The 16,182-nt window shown below is 34.5% G+C and overlaps 1 protein-coding gene across 10 annotated transcripts in view; it reads left to right on the top strand.

The window, feature by feature from the left end:
• Mbs (Myosin binding subunit) overlaps nucleotides 1-15,710 on the top strand; it is a 175,794-nt gene extending 160,084 nt beyond the window's left edge. For 9 of the 10 annotated variants that reach the window (XM_065218441.1, XM_065218438.1, XM_065218440.1 and 6 more), the window contains 2 exons: nucleotides 498-587; nucleotides 2,157-2,788. In XM_065218441.1, the coding sequence (XP_065074513.1) occupies nucleotides 498-587; nucleotides 2,157-2,273 (207 nt within the window). In that variant the 3' untranslated portion in view covers nucleotides 2,274-2,788. Of the gene's footprint in view, nucleotides 1-497; nucleotides 588-2,156; nucleotides 2,789-13,669 lie in introns of those variants that run through there. The other variant, XM_065218435.1, reaches the window with a different exon arrangement.
• The last annotated feature ends 472 nt before the right edge of the window (nucleotides 15,711-16,182 follow it).

The raw sequence follows: 16,182 nt of genomic DNA, 5'->3' as shown, positions 1-16,182 counted from the left end.
AGATGACCCATCTTGCCCCACCCTACATATTTTGAATGTCTTACGAATAAATAAAATCAGATTCCCGAGAATCGGTATAAGTGATGTTTGATAAACTTCGTGGGATGTATGTAAACAGCAATTCAATGAATGATTTCAAGAATTCCACTCCATTTGAGTTTTCATAACGGATTTCAGCATTCTTAATGGGAATTGCAAGAATTGTCTTAAAGCGAACAGGTATGCAGTAGCAACTACGAAGTTTACGGTTTTCTCAATGCACAATGAGGATTTTTAGCGAGCATCCAAGTAAAAAGATCGTATTTATAATCTGAGTGTTCGCGAGCTTACTTTTTTGCTATGTGGGTCTGTCAGACGAAATTTTGACAACAACCTATTTATAAAATGGTTCAACCTGAAGGATCTCCAACAATTGTTAGCCAGCCACTTGTTGCAAGATTTTCTTTTGTCTTTGAAATTTGTCAGCTAATAATGAAAATATTCCCGCCCATTTGCAGACCACCAAAAACAACTCGCTGTCGGAGCTGGAAAAGCGGGAAAGACGAGCGATGGAGCGGAAAATGTCGGAAATGGAGGAAGAGCTCAAGGTAATTAGCCACAGCCACTGTCGGCGCTGCCATTTCGAAGTCTATTTTCCACTCTCGTTCTCGCTATTTTCATTTTCCTCTATCCATACATCACTCGATTTGCGCGTGCCCCTCTCCCAAACATCCTGCTGCCCCCGCTCCTCTTCAAGATTCATTTTTTTCACCCTAACGACCTAATAAATTTTTCGTTTTGCTATCCCGCCAAGACCGCGAGATGTCATCCGGTCACTTTACTCATTTTCCCGAGTTTTGTTTTTCGAGTTCCTTCCCTCGGTCATTCCAAATTAGTTTAAAATAAGAGGGGAGAGGGGGTCACTCTTTCGTACTATTCCTCCTCAAAACACAACGAAACAAAACCTCTAACCAAACAAAGTCATCATTCCCGGATCACAACCTTACATTTCTGTTTAGAAACAGGTTCATTTTCGGCTTGGTTTTAGATAATAAACACATTTCAGTCTAACCTTAGTGATTCTTCTGTTAGAATTTATTCAACATTAGTTTTCAGTGGCGCTTTTGCTTTCCGTTTTCGTTTTTGAAATTTGTCTTTTTTTTTCAACACTAAAAACAACAACAACAGTTAAGACTATCGATTAATTACTAGTTTTCCGACAACTAGGAACCTTGCTTTCCAACCAATACTAATTCTAGTACTAATATAATTGATACACATCTTATGATTTGAAGTAACAGATCATGAACATCTCGTGACACGTCCAAAGCAGCACACGAAAGCTTTTCTATTTTTGTATTTTTATTTTACAAAACAAGGTAGAAGCAGTAGGAGACCAGATTAAAATTTCACCCCTGGTGCTTCCACCCTATTTCAGTCATATTTCATGTTTTATTGGTTATGATTGGCTACTAATATTGTCACAAGTTTTAATCAGTCACCATACTCTAATATCCTCGAACAGTACAACGATCTAACAACATGCAGTACTATTATACACACAGTAAAATCTACCCTCAGCAGTGCTTATGTCTGTTTTTCTCTCACTCTTCTTCTCTGGCTCTCTCACTTTCTGAATGGAAGTTAAGGTTTAGTGTCTTTAGTAGCAAATTGGATTTGTAAATAACATCTACGTGTATAGTTCGAAATTAACCGTTTTGGCAATACTTGATAATCGTGGCGAAAAATATCGTACTAGATTTCCATTATTCACAGGTGTTCAGCTGAAACAATCTAATACGTCGTTTTTCGCCCAAATAGAAAACGAAAAAATTCTGGGCGAGATCAAACCTTAACTTTCGGCTCAGAGTTCCGAAAGTGTCACACATCTAGTACTGCATACACTATCGTATTCATTGTCAAAAAAGAAACAAAGAAATTCATTGAACAATTTTTATTAATTGTAATTTCGTCTTGTACAATCACCCCCACGTTTGCTCTTTTATTCTATTCGACGATTTCGACTACGGTAATTCATTACAACAACGACTACAACAAAAAAACTTCGATTCCCGATTCGCGCGGATACTTCGTTTTTCGATCAAATAAAAAAAAACCGACCAAAAAACCAAAAACCTAATCTACTACAACTACCACTACTTTTCACACCAAATCAGCTATTGCAAAAATACAAAACCGAGAACGAACGTCTCCGTGCGGAGAATCGCGCCCTCACCCGGGTAGTGTCTAAACTGACCACCTCAGCGCAGAATCAACTGCACAGCAAACAATAGTAGTGGCGCGGCGGTAGTAGCTGGTGAAGTAGTAGTAGAAGAAGCGTACCCAAATGATGATGCTGAGAGAGCCCCGGTACCGAGTTCTGTTCCTTCCACAAACACACACACACACGCACAGGTGTGCGCAGCAATCTTTAAAATGCGCATCGTGATCAATCCAATCAAACAACTATATATTACTCTAGTACTATGCATTTTTCGTTCTGAAAAATATACTATGCAGTAGAACAGTTTATCGTAGATATTGTAACGCTTTGGTCGGTATGAAGACATAGCATAAAAAATCAAGCCAAAATATACCTATACTATAGCTGAATTGAGTCCAAAAGTGCTAAAAGTGGTTACCACCAAATTAAAATGAAAAAGTAATATTAATAAATATCGCAAACTTAAATTGAATGGTGCTGTGTGTCTGTGGACTATCCAGAATATCGGAACCAGAAAAAAATAATAAGCAAATCAACATCCATCTCTCGGACAACGACGGGCACCGCCAACGAGACAACCGCCGATACTCGATCCAATTCTACCATCCGTGTGTTGTGTCCACATTTGGCCATCCGAGATGAAACTGATTTTGGTATGAGGCGTTTTGGTTTTCTTTCTGAGAAAAACTTTAAAACCAAGTGATGATCTTGATTAATCTCATATGGTTTTCGGTTTTGCGTTTTAGTTTTCCTTTTTCATTTTGGCGAGTTTTAAGTTTTCTGTTGAAATTAATAGATGTGTACTTAATTCGTTTTCGTTGTTTTCGTTCGCACCGGTTTCGACTAAAGTAAACAGCCATTTTCTTTTGTATCCCGTATACATGTCGACCGAGTATTGCCACTAAAAAGTTTGTTTCGATGAAATAATTCTTCCTGTAATCTAATGTTGTTGTTTTTCATCTTTACTTGTCTGTAACTTCTTATTGTTTTCGTCATCGTTAACGGGTTTGCAAGAGTCTCTATACTAGCTACTGGTAGCGAGCTTTATTACCTTGAATAAACAAAGAATGTCAATAACCAACTCTTGATTTCAGCATATAGAATTGTCAAAAGCTCACTTAATTTGTGTTTAAATCTTAAGTCCACTCCATTGAGAACGAAATAATAAAAAAATCTCGCTTTCAATATAAATTAGTGCCTTCAAGTGATACGATATCGATGTTAGGAAAACACAGCCTCTGCCAAGATCATGTACCTTTCGGGTCTTGAATTCGTTGTTGACTGTTATACACACTTCTTTTTCTTCACGCAGTACACGTACATGTAAAAAAAACTGCTAGAAACAGTTAAATTTGTTGTTCCACCATCGAAATACTTATACTAACTTGCATTCTGTTTTTTTTTGTCTATTGATGTCCTCGATAACCAATGGAGTGGTCTTGCGCTTTGTTGTTATGTTTTTGCTGGCATTATAATGCTTCTGCTTGTTCTTTTTACTGTCTCCGGTAGTACTAGAATTGGTAAAACTTGATTGTAAATAAGCTCTACTTATAGTATATTGTATAACTGTTATATTTCTGACGTTCACAATTATCTGGACAGACTTGTAATTTATCTGCAGTGTATGTATTTTATACTACAATCTAGTACATCATTTGTCAAAACTCAATGCGTAAACTTAATACCATGGACATACAACATTGTACCAACCGGTGGAAACTAAATTGGCTCACTACTTGACTAGCCTATTGGTCCCAATCAAATCGATTAACGTATCCTATTCTAGTCTAAATTCTAGTACTACACTTTCCTATGTTTCGAGGGGTGCATCGATTAGTTTAGGACCGAAGGTAGTACCAGAGCTGAACCAATAAGTAGAGCACGTTTCTTTGGGACTTTCTGGTCTTAAAGTTACCTCTATGATTGTATTATCGTTTTACTTTTTTAATTTAGTAAGTCAATTTAAAGTATTATCAACAATCAATACGAAACTATCGATTTTAAATTGGCTCATTACATGACTAGCCCATTGCTCCCAAGTACATCTATAAGCGTACCTTATTCTCGTACTAGAATCTGTCAAAACTTGTGTTTGTTTTGATTATAATTTTACAGAGTTTAATAAGGGGTTCGTGGATCTTTCTATGTTTCAAGGGGTGCTTCAATTAGCTTGGGACCGAACGAAGGCCTGGTGCTTCCTGAGCCAAACGATTGATCATGTTTCTTCGGGACCCCAGGTCTTAATGTTACTCTACAGACATACCGATTACAGTGTAAGCCGAATCTATTACAATCAATGCCAAAATGGATATGTGAATTATTCGAAAAAAAAAAATTCGAGAAATGGAACACCTGTCCCAGGTGGTACTGAATTGGACAGAAAATAAACAGTTCCGTATTTGAAAAGATTTTATAAGTTCCATCCTTTGGACAAGTTTTAATTATATCATGGACAGCCAAGATTATTCTTTAATTAATTTAATTAAAATTACAATTTAAGATACTAGATTAAAGGAGTACATGGGTACTACCATAGAGGTAACTTTAAGACCAGAAGGTCCCGAAGAAACGTACTAAAAATTTTAGCTCAGCTCGTGTACTATCTTCGGTCCTAAGCTAATCGATGAACCACTCCGAAACATAGGAAAATACACGAAGGGTTCGTATACCCGAGCAAAGCTTAAGATCAAATTGAAATCAAAATTTGCTGTTATGATGTAACTTATTTTGAATTCTCCAGTTGATCTCATTTTGGTTGACTTAACGGTTAACACAGCAAAAATGAGAGCAAAATTTTACACTGTTGAAGCAAACGGAAAACTAATCCTGCTTTCAATGAAATCAATTTGATTACTGATTTTGCATTCATAATGTTTAACTGAATACGGGCCTAGAGTAAATTTTTTTTTTTTTTTTCTTTATTTTTGTGATTTTTAGCCGTAGGCTAGTTCATCACATAACACCTAGAGTAAATGGTTACCATTCATGTTTCTCAAGCTGAAAGACTTAGGCTCCAATCTCACCGCGGGCAAGTCACGAATGACCTAAAATGTGTTAAACAAATCAGATAAAAGATAATCATTAGTTCAACGACAGATGAATTTCAATTAAATTTCAAACAAGACGTAAACAGCAGAACTTCAAGTTAAGTTGCTTTCATTTAAAACGTCTTGACTGCATAATGAAAGCACAATATGATATCAGACTTATGTCGCAACATTTGAAATCAAAATGAGTTTTCATTATGATAGGAACTGCACACTTTAATATCGATTTGCTTTCATTTTGTTAACCGACTTTGCACGGGTAATTACTCATGACAGACATATAGAGTAGTACCAACAATCAATTCGAAACTAACGATTTTAAATTGCCTCACTACTTGACTAGCCTATTGGTCCCAAGCAAATCGATTAACGTACCCCAATCTAGTATAAATTCCAGTACTACACTAGGTTTGTTTTGATTCGCTATGAAAGTTTGACAGATAAAATGAGGGATTCGTGGATTTTCCTATGTTTCGAGGGGTGCATCGATTAGCTTGGGACCGAAGATAGTATCAGAGTTGAGTCAAAAAGTTGTGCTCGTTTCTTTGGGACCTTCTGGTCTTAGAGTTACCTCTATGGTTGTATTAAATATTCATTGTAAACCTGGTTAGCTCGTAACATTAGGTTCACAGTAAAGTTTTAGTATGGTAATGTTGCTGCTATTGCAATTTAGATAGAATTAACTTTCAGAATTTTGGAGATGAAAGCGATGTTTTTACTATTTCCCACCGGAGGAATCCGCCCGCGAATTAGCTTTTGGTTAAGCATATTATCCGGAATAATTTTCTTACGGAGCTGGGTCTCAAAATGTGCTCAAGTCAAAACAAATATAATGGGATTAAAAACAAGTGTTTCATATGTGAAATGCAGAGTGACCAGTGAACCGGGAAAACCGGAAAAAGCTGGAATTTGAAGTCACCGGGAAAAGCCCATGAATTTAGTTGACAAATCTGGAAAAATGTACCTCGTCCTCTCTTCGAAAACAATAAGATTTCAACACCCTTCGATTGGTCTAGATTTTCAGGATAACTACAGTCACTTTGAAGAACTATTAAGAGAATTTTTTGTCAAAGCAAGTTTGAGCAGATTTTAAAATGAATTCTAGAGACAACACCAAGGTATTTCAGAGAATATTTTCTAGGGTGCTTTAGGAAAACCTCTAGGAGAGTTTTTACTATATCTCCCAAGAGTGAAGTGGATTCCAGGATTCTTGAAAAATACCAAGGAACGCGAATTTTGAGGGTACAATTCCAAAATAATTATGCGTGGATCTATAGGGATAGTCAGAGTATAATTCCAAGCGCATTTCGAAATGAATTTCTAGAGAATGTTAATGAGAATTCCATTAAATTTTCAGAGAATTTAGAGGAGAACTCCAAGATAATTCTGAGCAAAATTTGAAGACAATTCTCGGCGGGAGAATTCCCTCTGCCGGATGGTGTTGGAAGGGAAGGAGGATTACAAGTTTTGCTCACAAAAGCTAATAGACCCTTTTCAATTGTTGGTCTGAGGTTAATTCCAGGGTTCCTTCCACTCACTTGCTATAAAAACATATTTTTCGGAATTATGCAATCATTAGATGATATAATGATTTAATATGCTGTACTTGTAAGTAACGAGAAGAGGGTTTAAATTATGTGTTTGACTCGTAAAACCTGTCAATTTTGCTTTCAGAGCGTCACAATAAGCGATCTTATGATTCGTGAGCGTTCACTCATAGTAAGCACTCACGAGTCGTAAAATTGCTGATTGTGACGCACTGAAAGCAATATTGACAGATTTTATGTGTCAAACACATACTTCACATTCTCATCTTGTAACTTACAAGTACTAATTATCACTATACCATCTCATGATTTCATAATTCTGAAACACATTTTTTTATAGCAATTTCAAGGGATTTCCAGAGAGAATTTCAAATTTATTTTAGAATAATCCTGGAGAGTTCAATGTGAATGGAAATTAATCTAAAGGAAAGGCTTGAGAATAATCAAATGAAAGCCTGTAAAGTTTTGGGCGAAATTTTCGTACACAAATTGTGTGGACTTCGAACCTGACGCAGATCCAAATTCAAGATCCAGCAAAGGTGCTCTTGTCTTAGAATTTACCCATTTAACCTTCGGCTTCATCGCTTTCAGTTTTGTGCTTAATTAAAATACCTAAACCGCAGGGCTGGTAGCAGGTCACTTCTTAGTGACCTGGTTACTATTTTTAAATCAGTCATTAAAAAGTCACTTTTTTCACCTAAAAGTCACTAACGTCACTCTTTCTTAAAATTTAGTCACTAAAGTCACTTTTTATGATCAATAATGTCAAGAGTAAATATTATGCCTTTAAAAAATCACATCAAGTAACAGCTTGATTTGATAACAAATTTGTGTAAAAAAGATTCATTAAAAATCAGCATGTAAAGTCCGACAAAGAAGAGTTGCGAACAGACCAGAGCTGTCCAATTGGTGCTAATATTTTTACTTTTTTTCATCTTCGAGATCTATACATTCAGGTCCGTTATCTTCGTTTTTTTCCAGACCAGATTATAAAATTTCTAAGCTTTTCCATTGCCTTGTGATCTCGAAATAGTAAAAGAAAATTATATCTCAAATTTTCAAAAGGTTTCGAGAAAAAATCTGATTCCAACATCCTTGCTTCTTTATTTCGTGATCTTGGAAGTTTTCCAAGTCTAAGATATTTCGAAAAAATAGTCTAGAAAAATTTACTTGTTGTAGACATTTTTCCAAAGATTATAATTTTGAAAATCTTTGAAGCTCGGTAGCTTTAATATTCGTCCAAACATTTCCAAGACTAAAGTTTAGAAAAAAAATCTATGTCCAAGATCATAAAATGTTATTTACGTTTCAAGGGGTATTTACATTTTTCAAGGACTGTGAACTTATATTCCATATATTCAACATATGAAAATTATTCCGGGCCTTTTCTTAACTTGTTTGTCTTCGAAAAATTGGTCCAAAATATCTTAAATTTATCCCGGAGTCTTTCATTTTTTTTTCGATTTCTAGATGTTAAGCAAAATATTCTACACGGCAAATAAATCTAACTCATATGTGAGTCCCGGTCACTAAAATTCGCATTTGAGTAAATTTTTACTAAAATATGAGCAAATATCACTCATATTTGAATGATTTTATTCATATTTAAGTGACATTTACGCATCTTTGAGTAAAAATGTACTCATCCTTGTGACCTACGTTTTCGCGAATTTAAGTGAACTTGACTCAAATATGAGTTAGATTTATTTGCCGTGTGCATACACGATCTTTCCATCTTGGAAAATTTTCCTCGTTCCAGAATAATGAGATTTGTTCTTGGACCGCTATCTAGAAAAATTGTGTAGGTTCCTGAGCTATAAACATTTGAGGTGTTTCAAAAGTTTCTATATCCGAGGTCTTTAAAATTGATTATCTAAAAATTCTCAACATTTGTCTTGTTATTATTATTTGATTACCTAATAAGGCATAAGGATGATGCAAATAATGTGTCCATTTTATGTCCAACATCACTCAAATAGGTCGAGGAAGGGCAAATATTAAATAACAAAAAAGAAATAAGTTTACGTTTAAGCAACTCATTTTATGATAAATTCATAAATTATTAATAAAAAAAAAGTTGTAAAAAGTGTACTTTTAGGAAAGTGAAGTGGAAAACGAAAAAAGCTAAATTTTCAAATTTTGTGTGACATAAAACATAAATCAAATTGGCATTACTCCTAATCATAATGACCAGCAAATCCGAATTTGTAATTTCTTGGGGTTTTCCCGGAATTTTGGTAATTTTCCCGGTTGTTTTGAAATCAACGAATTCATCCTAAGATTCGTTTCGAAAAAACTTACTGAAACTTCCTTAAATACTCCTTGCATTCTATTTAGAATTAGTCTGAATATTCTTTATAATTTGTATGCAATTCTCCTCAGAATTGTCAAACAATTCTCCTCATAATTATCTTTGAGCTCTCCACTAAATTCTTCTGAAAATTTGCTTAGAATTCTCATCTCAGAATTCGTTTGGAGTTTGCAGTTGCTATCATAATGAAAACTCATTTTGATATCAATTGTCTCAGACTTATGTCGTTACCCGAGCAAAGTTATAGATCAAATTGAAATCAAAATTTGCTGTTATGATGTAACTTATTTTGAATACTCCATTTGATCTCATTTTGGTTAACTTAACGGTTAACACAGCAAAAATGAGTGCAAAATTTTACACTGTTGAATCAAACGGAAAACTAATTCTGCTTTCAATGAAATCAATTTGATTACTGATTTTGCATTCATCATGTTTGACTGAATACGGGCCTTTCGTAAATGGTTAGCATCCATGCTTCTCACGCTGAAAGATTTGAGCTCAAATGTCACCTCGGGCTAGTCACGAATGACCTTAAATGACCTAAATTTTAAACAAGAAATTAACAGAAGAACTTCAAGTTAAGTTGCTTTGATTTAAAAAGTCTTGACTGCATAATGAAAGCACAATATGATATCAGACTTCTGTCGCGACAATTGAAATCAAAATGAGTTTTCATTATGATAGGAACTGCAAACTTTAATATCGATTTGCTTTCATTTTGTTAACCGACTTTGCTCGGGTATGCACCATATATGTGTATCATATGGTGCTTTCATTATGCAGTCAAGACTTTTTAAATGAAAGCATAACTTGAAGTGCTGCTGTTAACGCCTTGTTTAAAATTTAAGTTAAGTTCATTTGTCGTTGAACTAACGATTATTGTTTATTTGTTTCGTATAATTCATGAATGACCTCGTAACTTGCACGGGTGAGATTAGAGCTCAACTCTTTCAGCGTGAGAAGCATGGATGCTAACCATTTACGCCAGGCCCGTATTCAGTTAAACAGTATGAATGCAAAATCTGTAATCAAACTGATTTCATTGAAAGCAGGATTAGTTTTCCGTTTGATTCAACAGTGTATAATTTTGCTCTCATTTTTGCTGTGTTAATCGTTAAGTCAACCGAAATGAGATCAACTGGGGTATTCAAAATAAGTTACATCATAACAGCAAATTTTGATTTCAATTGGCTCTCCAGATTTGCTCGGGTTGGTATTTATCGTGAGATCCTTAAAACTATCTTTAGAATTCACTTAAAGATAATAAATTTTCTAAGAATTTCCTTCGAAATGTCATCATAATTCTTCTTAGAACTTATTTTGAATATTCATTTGAAATGGATTTGGAATCCGCTTCACACTTGGCCTTAAATCTCAAAAAAAAAAATAGGGTTACGGTATGTAATGTGGGTCTAGTCCTTTCATTCGGCCTATCACGCAAATAAATAATTAATTAAGGAATATTACACAAAAAATAAGGAAAATATTGATCACTGATGGTTGATAAATGTGTACCACACACAAATCAATTTATATCACAACATTTCAATACATTTTCAGCTCTCGTAAGTAATAAAACTGGTTGAGAATATCACAATGTTCGGAGTTTTTAGCCGCCATGACTTATAAGGTTAAGATGGGAAGGTTGACTGACGATCATCAAATGGCCTGATTATGGCATTTATTGATTGGAATTACCTGATAATACACACTAGACGTAAAACTTACAGTTGCTGTTTGAATATTTTATGTTTATTTTAATTGTTTAACAACGTTTTCACAAGTAAAACATGGACCCAACTTTAGGGACACATTTCTTTTCTATGTTCCTAACTATGGCCCATGAAATTCATTTGACAGCATATAGCAATAAGAGTAACGTCAACAATGTTGTTTTGCATTTGGATGATAAGGAACGAACAGGAAGGGAGATTTTTTCTGCCAAACCTGTATAATGAACATCACAATGTTCTGATTTAGATATTCTGCGGTCAAAAGACGATAAGCGAAATTTTTAATTTTTAATTTTTAAATTGAGTGATTTAATGTAGTTTTCGTAAAATTTTCTCTAAGAAATGTTTTGAGGAATGAAGAGCATTAAGTTAACAGTGATAGTGATAAAAAAAAATACATCAGAAAACGTTACCAAGAGCGTTTTTTTGAGGATCAAACAAGATAGGACGAAGTTGCATCCATAAATAGACCCAATTTGGGGACAATAGACCCATATTACATACATTTCCCTCGTGAGTTATTGTCTTAAAAAAAGTAAGTTTTTCAACTTTTCGTGGTTTCTGATAGCAAACGACATGATAAGCATATCTAAGCATACCATTTAGCAGTAGAATATCGTTTGCAGGTAAATTCATTGATGAGTTATGATTAAAAACGTAATCGATGGCTGCATATTAGACCGAGGTTAGGGACGTATACCCTACTACCTAAAGATTCTACTCTGAACGTCTGAAGTCCCACAAATGACTGGGAGTTCTAGTGTAATCTCTCTTAGAGTTCTTACAAAGATCTATTGGTATTTTTCTCTAAAAACATTGTTGTTATCTGCAGAATTGTGACTGTATACTGAAAACATTTGCCAGTCCAGGGGTCATGCAATTGATTAAAGGTCCAGAATCTTATTTTTCCCGGTTTGTCATCGAAATTCACGGGATTTTCCCGATTTTTTTCCGGCGTTTTCGAATTCACGCCTTTTTCACGGTTTTCTTGAATTCCTGGTTCACTGTAAAATAAATAAATATTAATTTTTCGAGACAAATTTATGGGACAGGTAAACCATTATTTGTTTTATTTTAAAGGAGCATGAAAAATTCTTAGGATGGGTTGTGATTGTGAGTTTATAAAATTTCTCGAAGTGGGTCGCAGTCAACGAAATATTGTAAAAAAAATTTCCGATCAATAAATGTCACTAGTAGTCACTTTTTTATTGCTTTAAAGTCACTATTTGGTCACTATTTTCGTTATTTTAGTCACTAAAGTCACTACTATTATATTACATATCCACTACCAGCCCTGAAACCGCGATAATTTCCAAAAACGCGAAAATTGCTAATCGAGGTTTGATGGTCACCATAAAGACGATTTGGAGATTTGGATGAATTTATGCCCCTAGGCTAGAATGCGGATCCTTCCCGTTTTTTGCAACACGAGATTTCTGTCTGTTTTGCATTCTATAAAATGTATGGAAAGCTTTATTTAATTTGAAATTTATGGAAAAATGTCAAATACGCCATTTCGAAAAAAAAGGTAGAATTTTAGCACAAACGTGAATGATTGCCTGTAACAAACAATTGTGCAAAGCTTTCCCATTTGTGGCACAGACTTAACTGGTCCATATTTATGCAGAGCTTAATGCAAATCGGAGAAGGTCGATTCTAAAATTCATTGTATTTTGCTATTTGGTTCTAGTGTAAGTGAATAAACCAATCTGAAATTTGAGTCAGATACTACGGCCGTGTATGTTCCAATGGATCACAGCATTCGAGCAGTTCAAAGTGATGTTACGGTGTAATATTTGAGGATTTTTCTAGAATTCGAAAAAATAGTGTTTTATTTATGTTTATCCTAAAAAAAAAAAAAAAATTAATGGTGACGTCCTAAAACTGCTTGAATATGTGATTAATTGAAACGCGAAAGGGTCAGAAAACTTTAATGAAGGATTTTCCAGTCTTGAGTTCAGAGTAATCTGGACTTGTCCTCGAAGCACTCTGTAGAAGTTCACATGGTTTTCTTGAATTGATTTGTCTCTGATTATTTCTGGACGTGTCATAGAGGTGATTCCCATAAATGAGTTACCAAGTTCTAGACATATCATTGAGTTTCAATGGACAAGAATCTACTCTTTATTTCATTGAAGGTGTTCCAATATAATTTTTTTGAAAAACTGTTGCTTAAATTTCATATTCCTATTAATGGGATTAAAACGACCCAAATAGGACTGACACACTTACTCCACCCATAATTAGACACTGTTTAAAATATCATATTTTCAAGGTATGAGCTCTATTAAATGATAGCCTTTTATTCTAGTACTATTCTCTGTATGTATTCTGTATGCTTTATAGATGTTCGCTGTTGAATGCGACTTATGTATATTTCTAAAACTTTTTTTTAATTAGATGTTCTTAAAAATTGTTGCTTCATACTAAACTACGTGTGTTTATTATACAGCGTAACAAACAGTTTTCAAATGGTTGTCCAATATATAAAATAAACTTGTGTTGTTTGTTGAACTAAAACTAACTTTAAAATATGCATACAACACTACTACCTGAATGACTTTGAATGTTTCGTGTAAATTATAGCCTTCGTCTACTCCGTTTCTACTTCTTTTTCTTAATACAATTTTAACTCTCCGTCGAATGACTGACTGCCAGCTTCTATTGTTCGCCTTTGTTTTATTTAGTTCATTAAAAATAATGAAATTAATTTCTTTCCGTTGTATTTTCCCAACAATCTGTTTTCTTTTTTTCCAATATCGTCTGTGTTTTTGTGTCATTACGTGATTGTTGTCACCACCACCACCACTACCACCTGTGTGCAGCAACTGGAAGCCCTCAAGACCGAGAATCAGCGCCTGAAGGACGAGAACGGTGCGCTCATTCGTGTAATTAGTAAGCTAAGTAGATAGAAGAAGGCAACAATCGGCCAACCGCTGATTGAGTTAACAACAAAACATGATAAATAGGAGAACAAGAATAACAACATCCAAAAGCGTAGCAGAACAGGAGCAACGGTTTTTACAACTTCACCACAAACACACTACAAGTGACTCATTTATTTTTATCACCTAGATTAGTGCGCGCGTGGATTTGCCCGTATTGGATGGTCATGTACTCTTAAACCTAACCGAGAGATTTTAAGAGGGAAGATAGAAATAAAATCATTATCCTAACACTATTTCTGGCGTTAATCAAACGAGGAGGTACACTATTTATTGAAAGGGAAAGACAGAAACTGAAACGGTAAATTTAATGATTTCAAAAATTCCCTCTTGAGAAGAAATGAGCCAGATATTATTTATGGAACAATTGGCTTGCCCTGCCTGTAGTTAGCATTTTGGCGTTTAGCTATGAGATGCGTGATGTGGAAACGTTCTTTTCTCGGGGAAATGTTTACCCAGTGGAGAGAATGCAATTGGTTTGTACTTTAGTCATCTGTAACTTTTTTTTGTTATATTGATTTAACTGTAGGAATAAAGAAAACCGTAAAAATCACTTCTGTTCATCGTTGTTGTAAAGAGAATAAATCTTGTAAATTTGTTTGGTTGGTAAATTTTGCGTACAATTGAACGAGGTTAACGAAAAGGCAGAGCATTTCAAGCAGCTTGTTCATATCAGTGTTCAAGTCAACTGTATGGCAAATGACTCTCTGCTTTGTACAAAGAATCCTGTTTTCTATTTAAATTTTTGTAAAAAAAATAAAACAATGACTATGTGTGCGTTGAGGAGTGACAACAATCTGAAAACAATAATTGAAGCTGTTCAAAAACAATATCTTTAGAAGGTGAAGCAAATGGTATATTTATAGATTTTTATAGTAACCATGCAGTGCGTATTTATATTTATACATCATTCAACATACAAACCTGAACGACAAAGATGTTCCCGGTTTTTGTTTTTCTTTGGTCGCACTGAGGATCGAGTTTCCATTATTATTTTTTTCTAACACACATTACCGCTTCTGAATGGAAAGCATTTGGATGGTTTACACCAAGAAGCAGAATTAGGGCAGAAGAAACCGCGGATTTGATCTCCATTGGCTCGTTTAATAGACTGTAGGGGCTGTCAAGCACAGGGATTTTGACCCCAGTTAATTGTCGTCTCGTTTCGAATCGAATTTTTCAAGCACTTTTCTAACGCGTCCTGTTTGTAGGCTAAAGGTGATAGTTATTAAGTTGTGCGCCGTGTATAGATAGAAACAGACAACAACAAACTCTAAAGGCATTTTGAAACCTTTTCTTTTTTCTTGGGAAAAAGATTGCAATAAGTGGAAAACTCCTCCAATTGGTTTCGATTCTTTTCACAACTGAACCTTTGTGTCTATTTATGCGTAAATACGGAATCCCTCCCTAGTCTGAGGAAAACAGAGAAAAGCAATTTTTTTTATAATACCTAGTGACAAAGCAAACAAAATCTTAACAAATGTACGGAAGAGAACTAAAAACTTCTATTGTATGTTACTTACTGTATCTCTTGATCGTTTAGTTAATAGTTATTTCTTCTTTATTAGTCGTTTAGTGTATAGAAAGGAAAACACGCAAACAGCAGAAATCAACATATGCAAAAGGCATAACCGATGGAAGTACTTCTCCTTCTCTTTATTGTCATTATTGATTATTATTATTAAAATTATTATTATCATTATTAAACTATCTATAAAAGTTATGTTGTATTTGTCATCAAATTAAGTGAGGAAAATCACACACATACAAACACGAAACACAACACACACACACAAACAAACACACCCATACATTGTAATTTATGTTTATTACAGCAGCGATGAGGAAAGCATTGTACTATTATTATTTTCAAAACATGAAAGAAAAAAGTTGAAAATACAGAGAAAAAACGTTAATTCTACGCGTAGTAGGTTGTTTAAGATCCGAAAAACCTTGTCCGCTAACCTTCGATGACACAAAAACCTTTTATCTTTAAGGCCACCATAACAAACCTCCCATCTCCGAAGAAAGCAAATTAAGCAACAATTAATTTGACATTGGAAATTCCTGCTAAAATGGGTTAGGATGGATTACAAATGTATACCATAATAATGCAACGCTAAAAATCCTGGAGATATCGAGAAATATTAAAATACGAAGAAGTGTGTTTAAGCCAATGAATTTATTAAGGTGATACGATACGTTTCTATATTGGTTTCTATGTGCCGGTGAATTGATTATCATTGATGCTGTAGTGGTGAAAGTGTAATTCATGCACTACCGTAAATATAGCTACTAGATTTCGTTTTTATTAGGTCGAATGTGTTACAGTGAATACAAAAAATAGAAAGTTTAAAAAAGTGATATCTTTTTTCAACCTTCGTCATTTTTAA

Source organism: Ochlerotatus camptorhynchus, unplaced genomic scaffold (genome assembly GCF_037179485.1).
Source record: "Ochlerotatus camptorhynchus isolate MF236.1 unplaced genomic scaffold, CSIRO-AGI_Acam_v1.1 ptg000086l, whole genome shotgun sequence".
Classification (NCBI taxonomy): domain Eukaryota; kingdom Metazoa; phylum Arthropoda; class Insecta; order Diptera; family Culicidae; genus Ochlerotatus; species Ochlerotatus camptorhynchus.
This window is presented reverse-complemented; position numbering and strand designations above follow the sequence as displayed.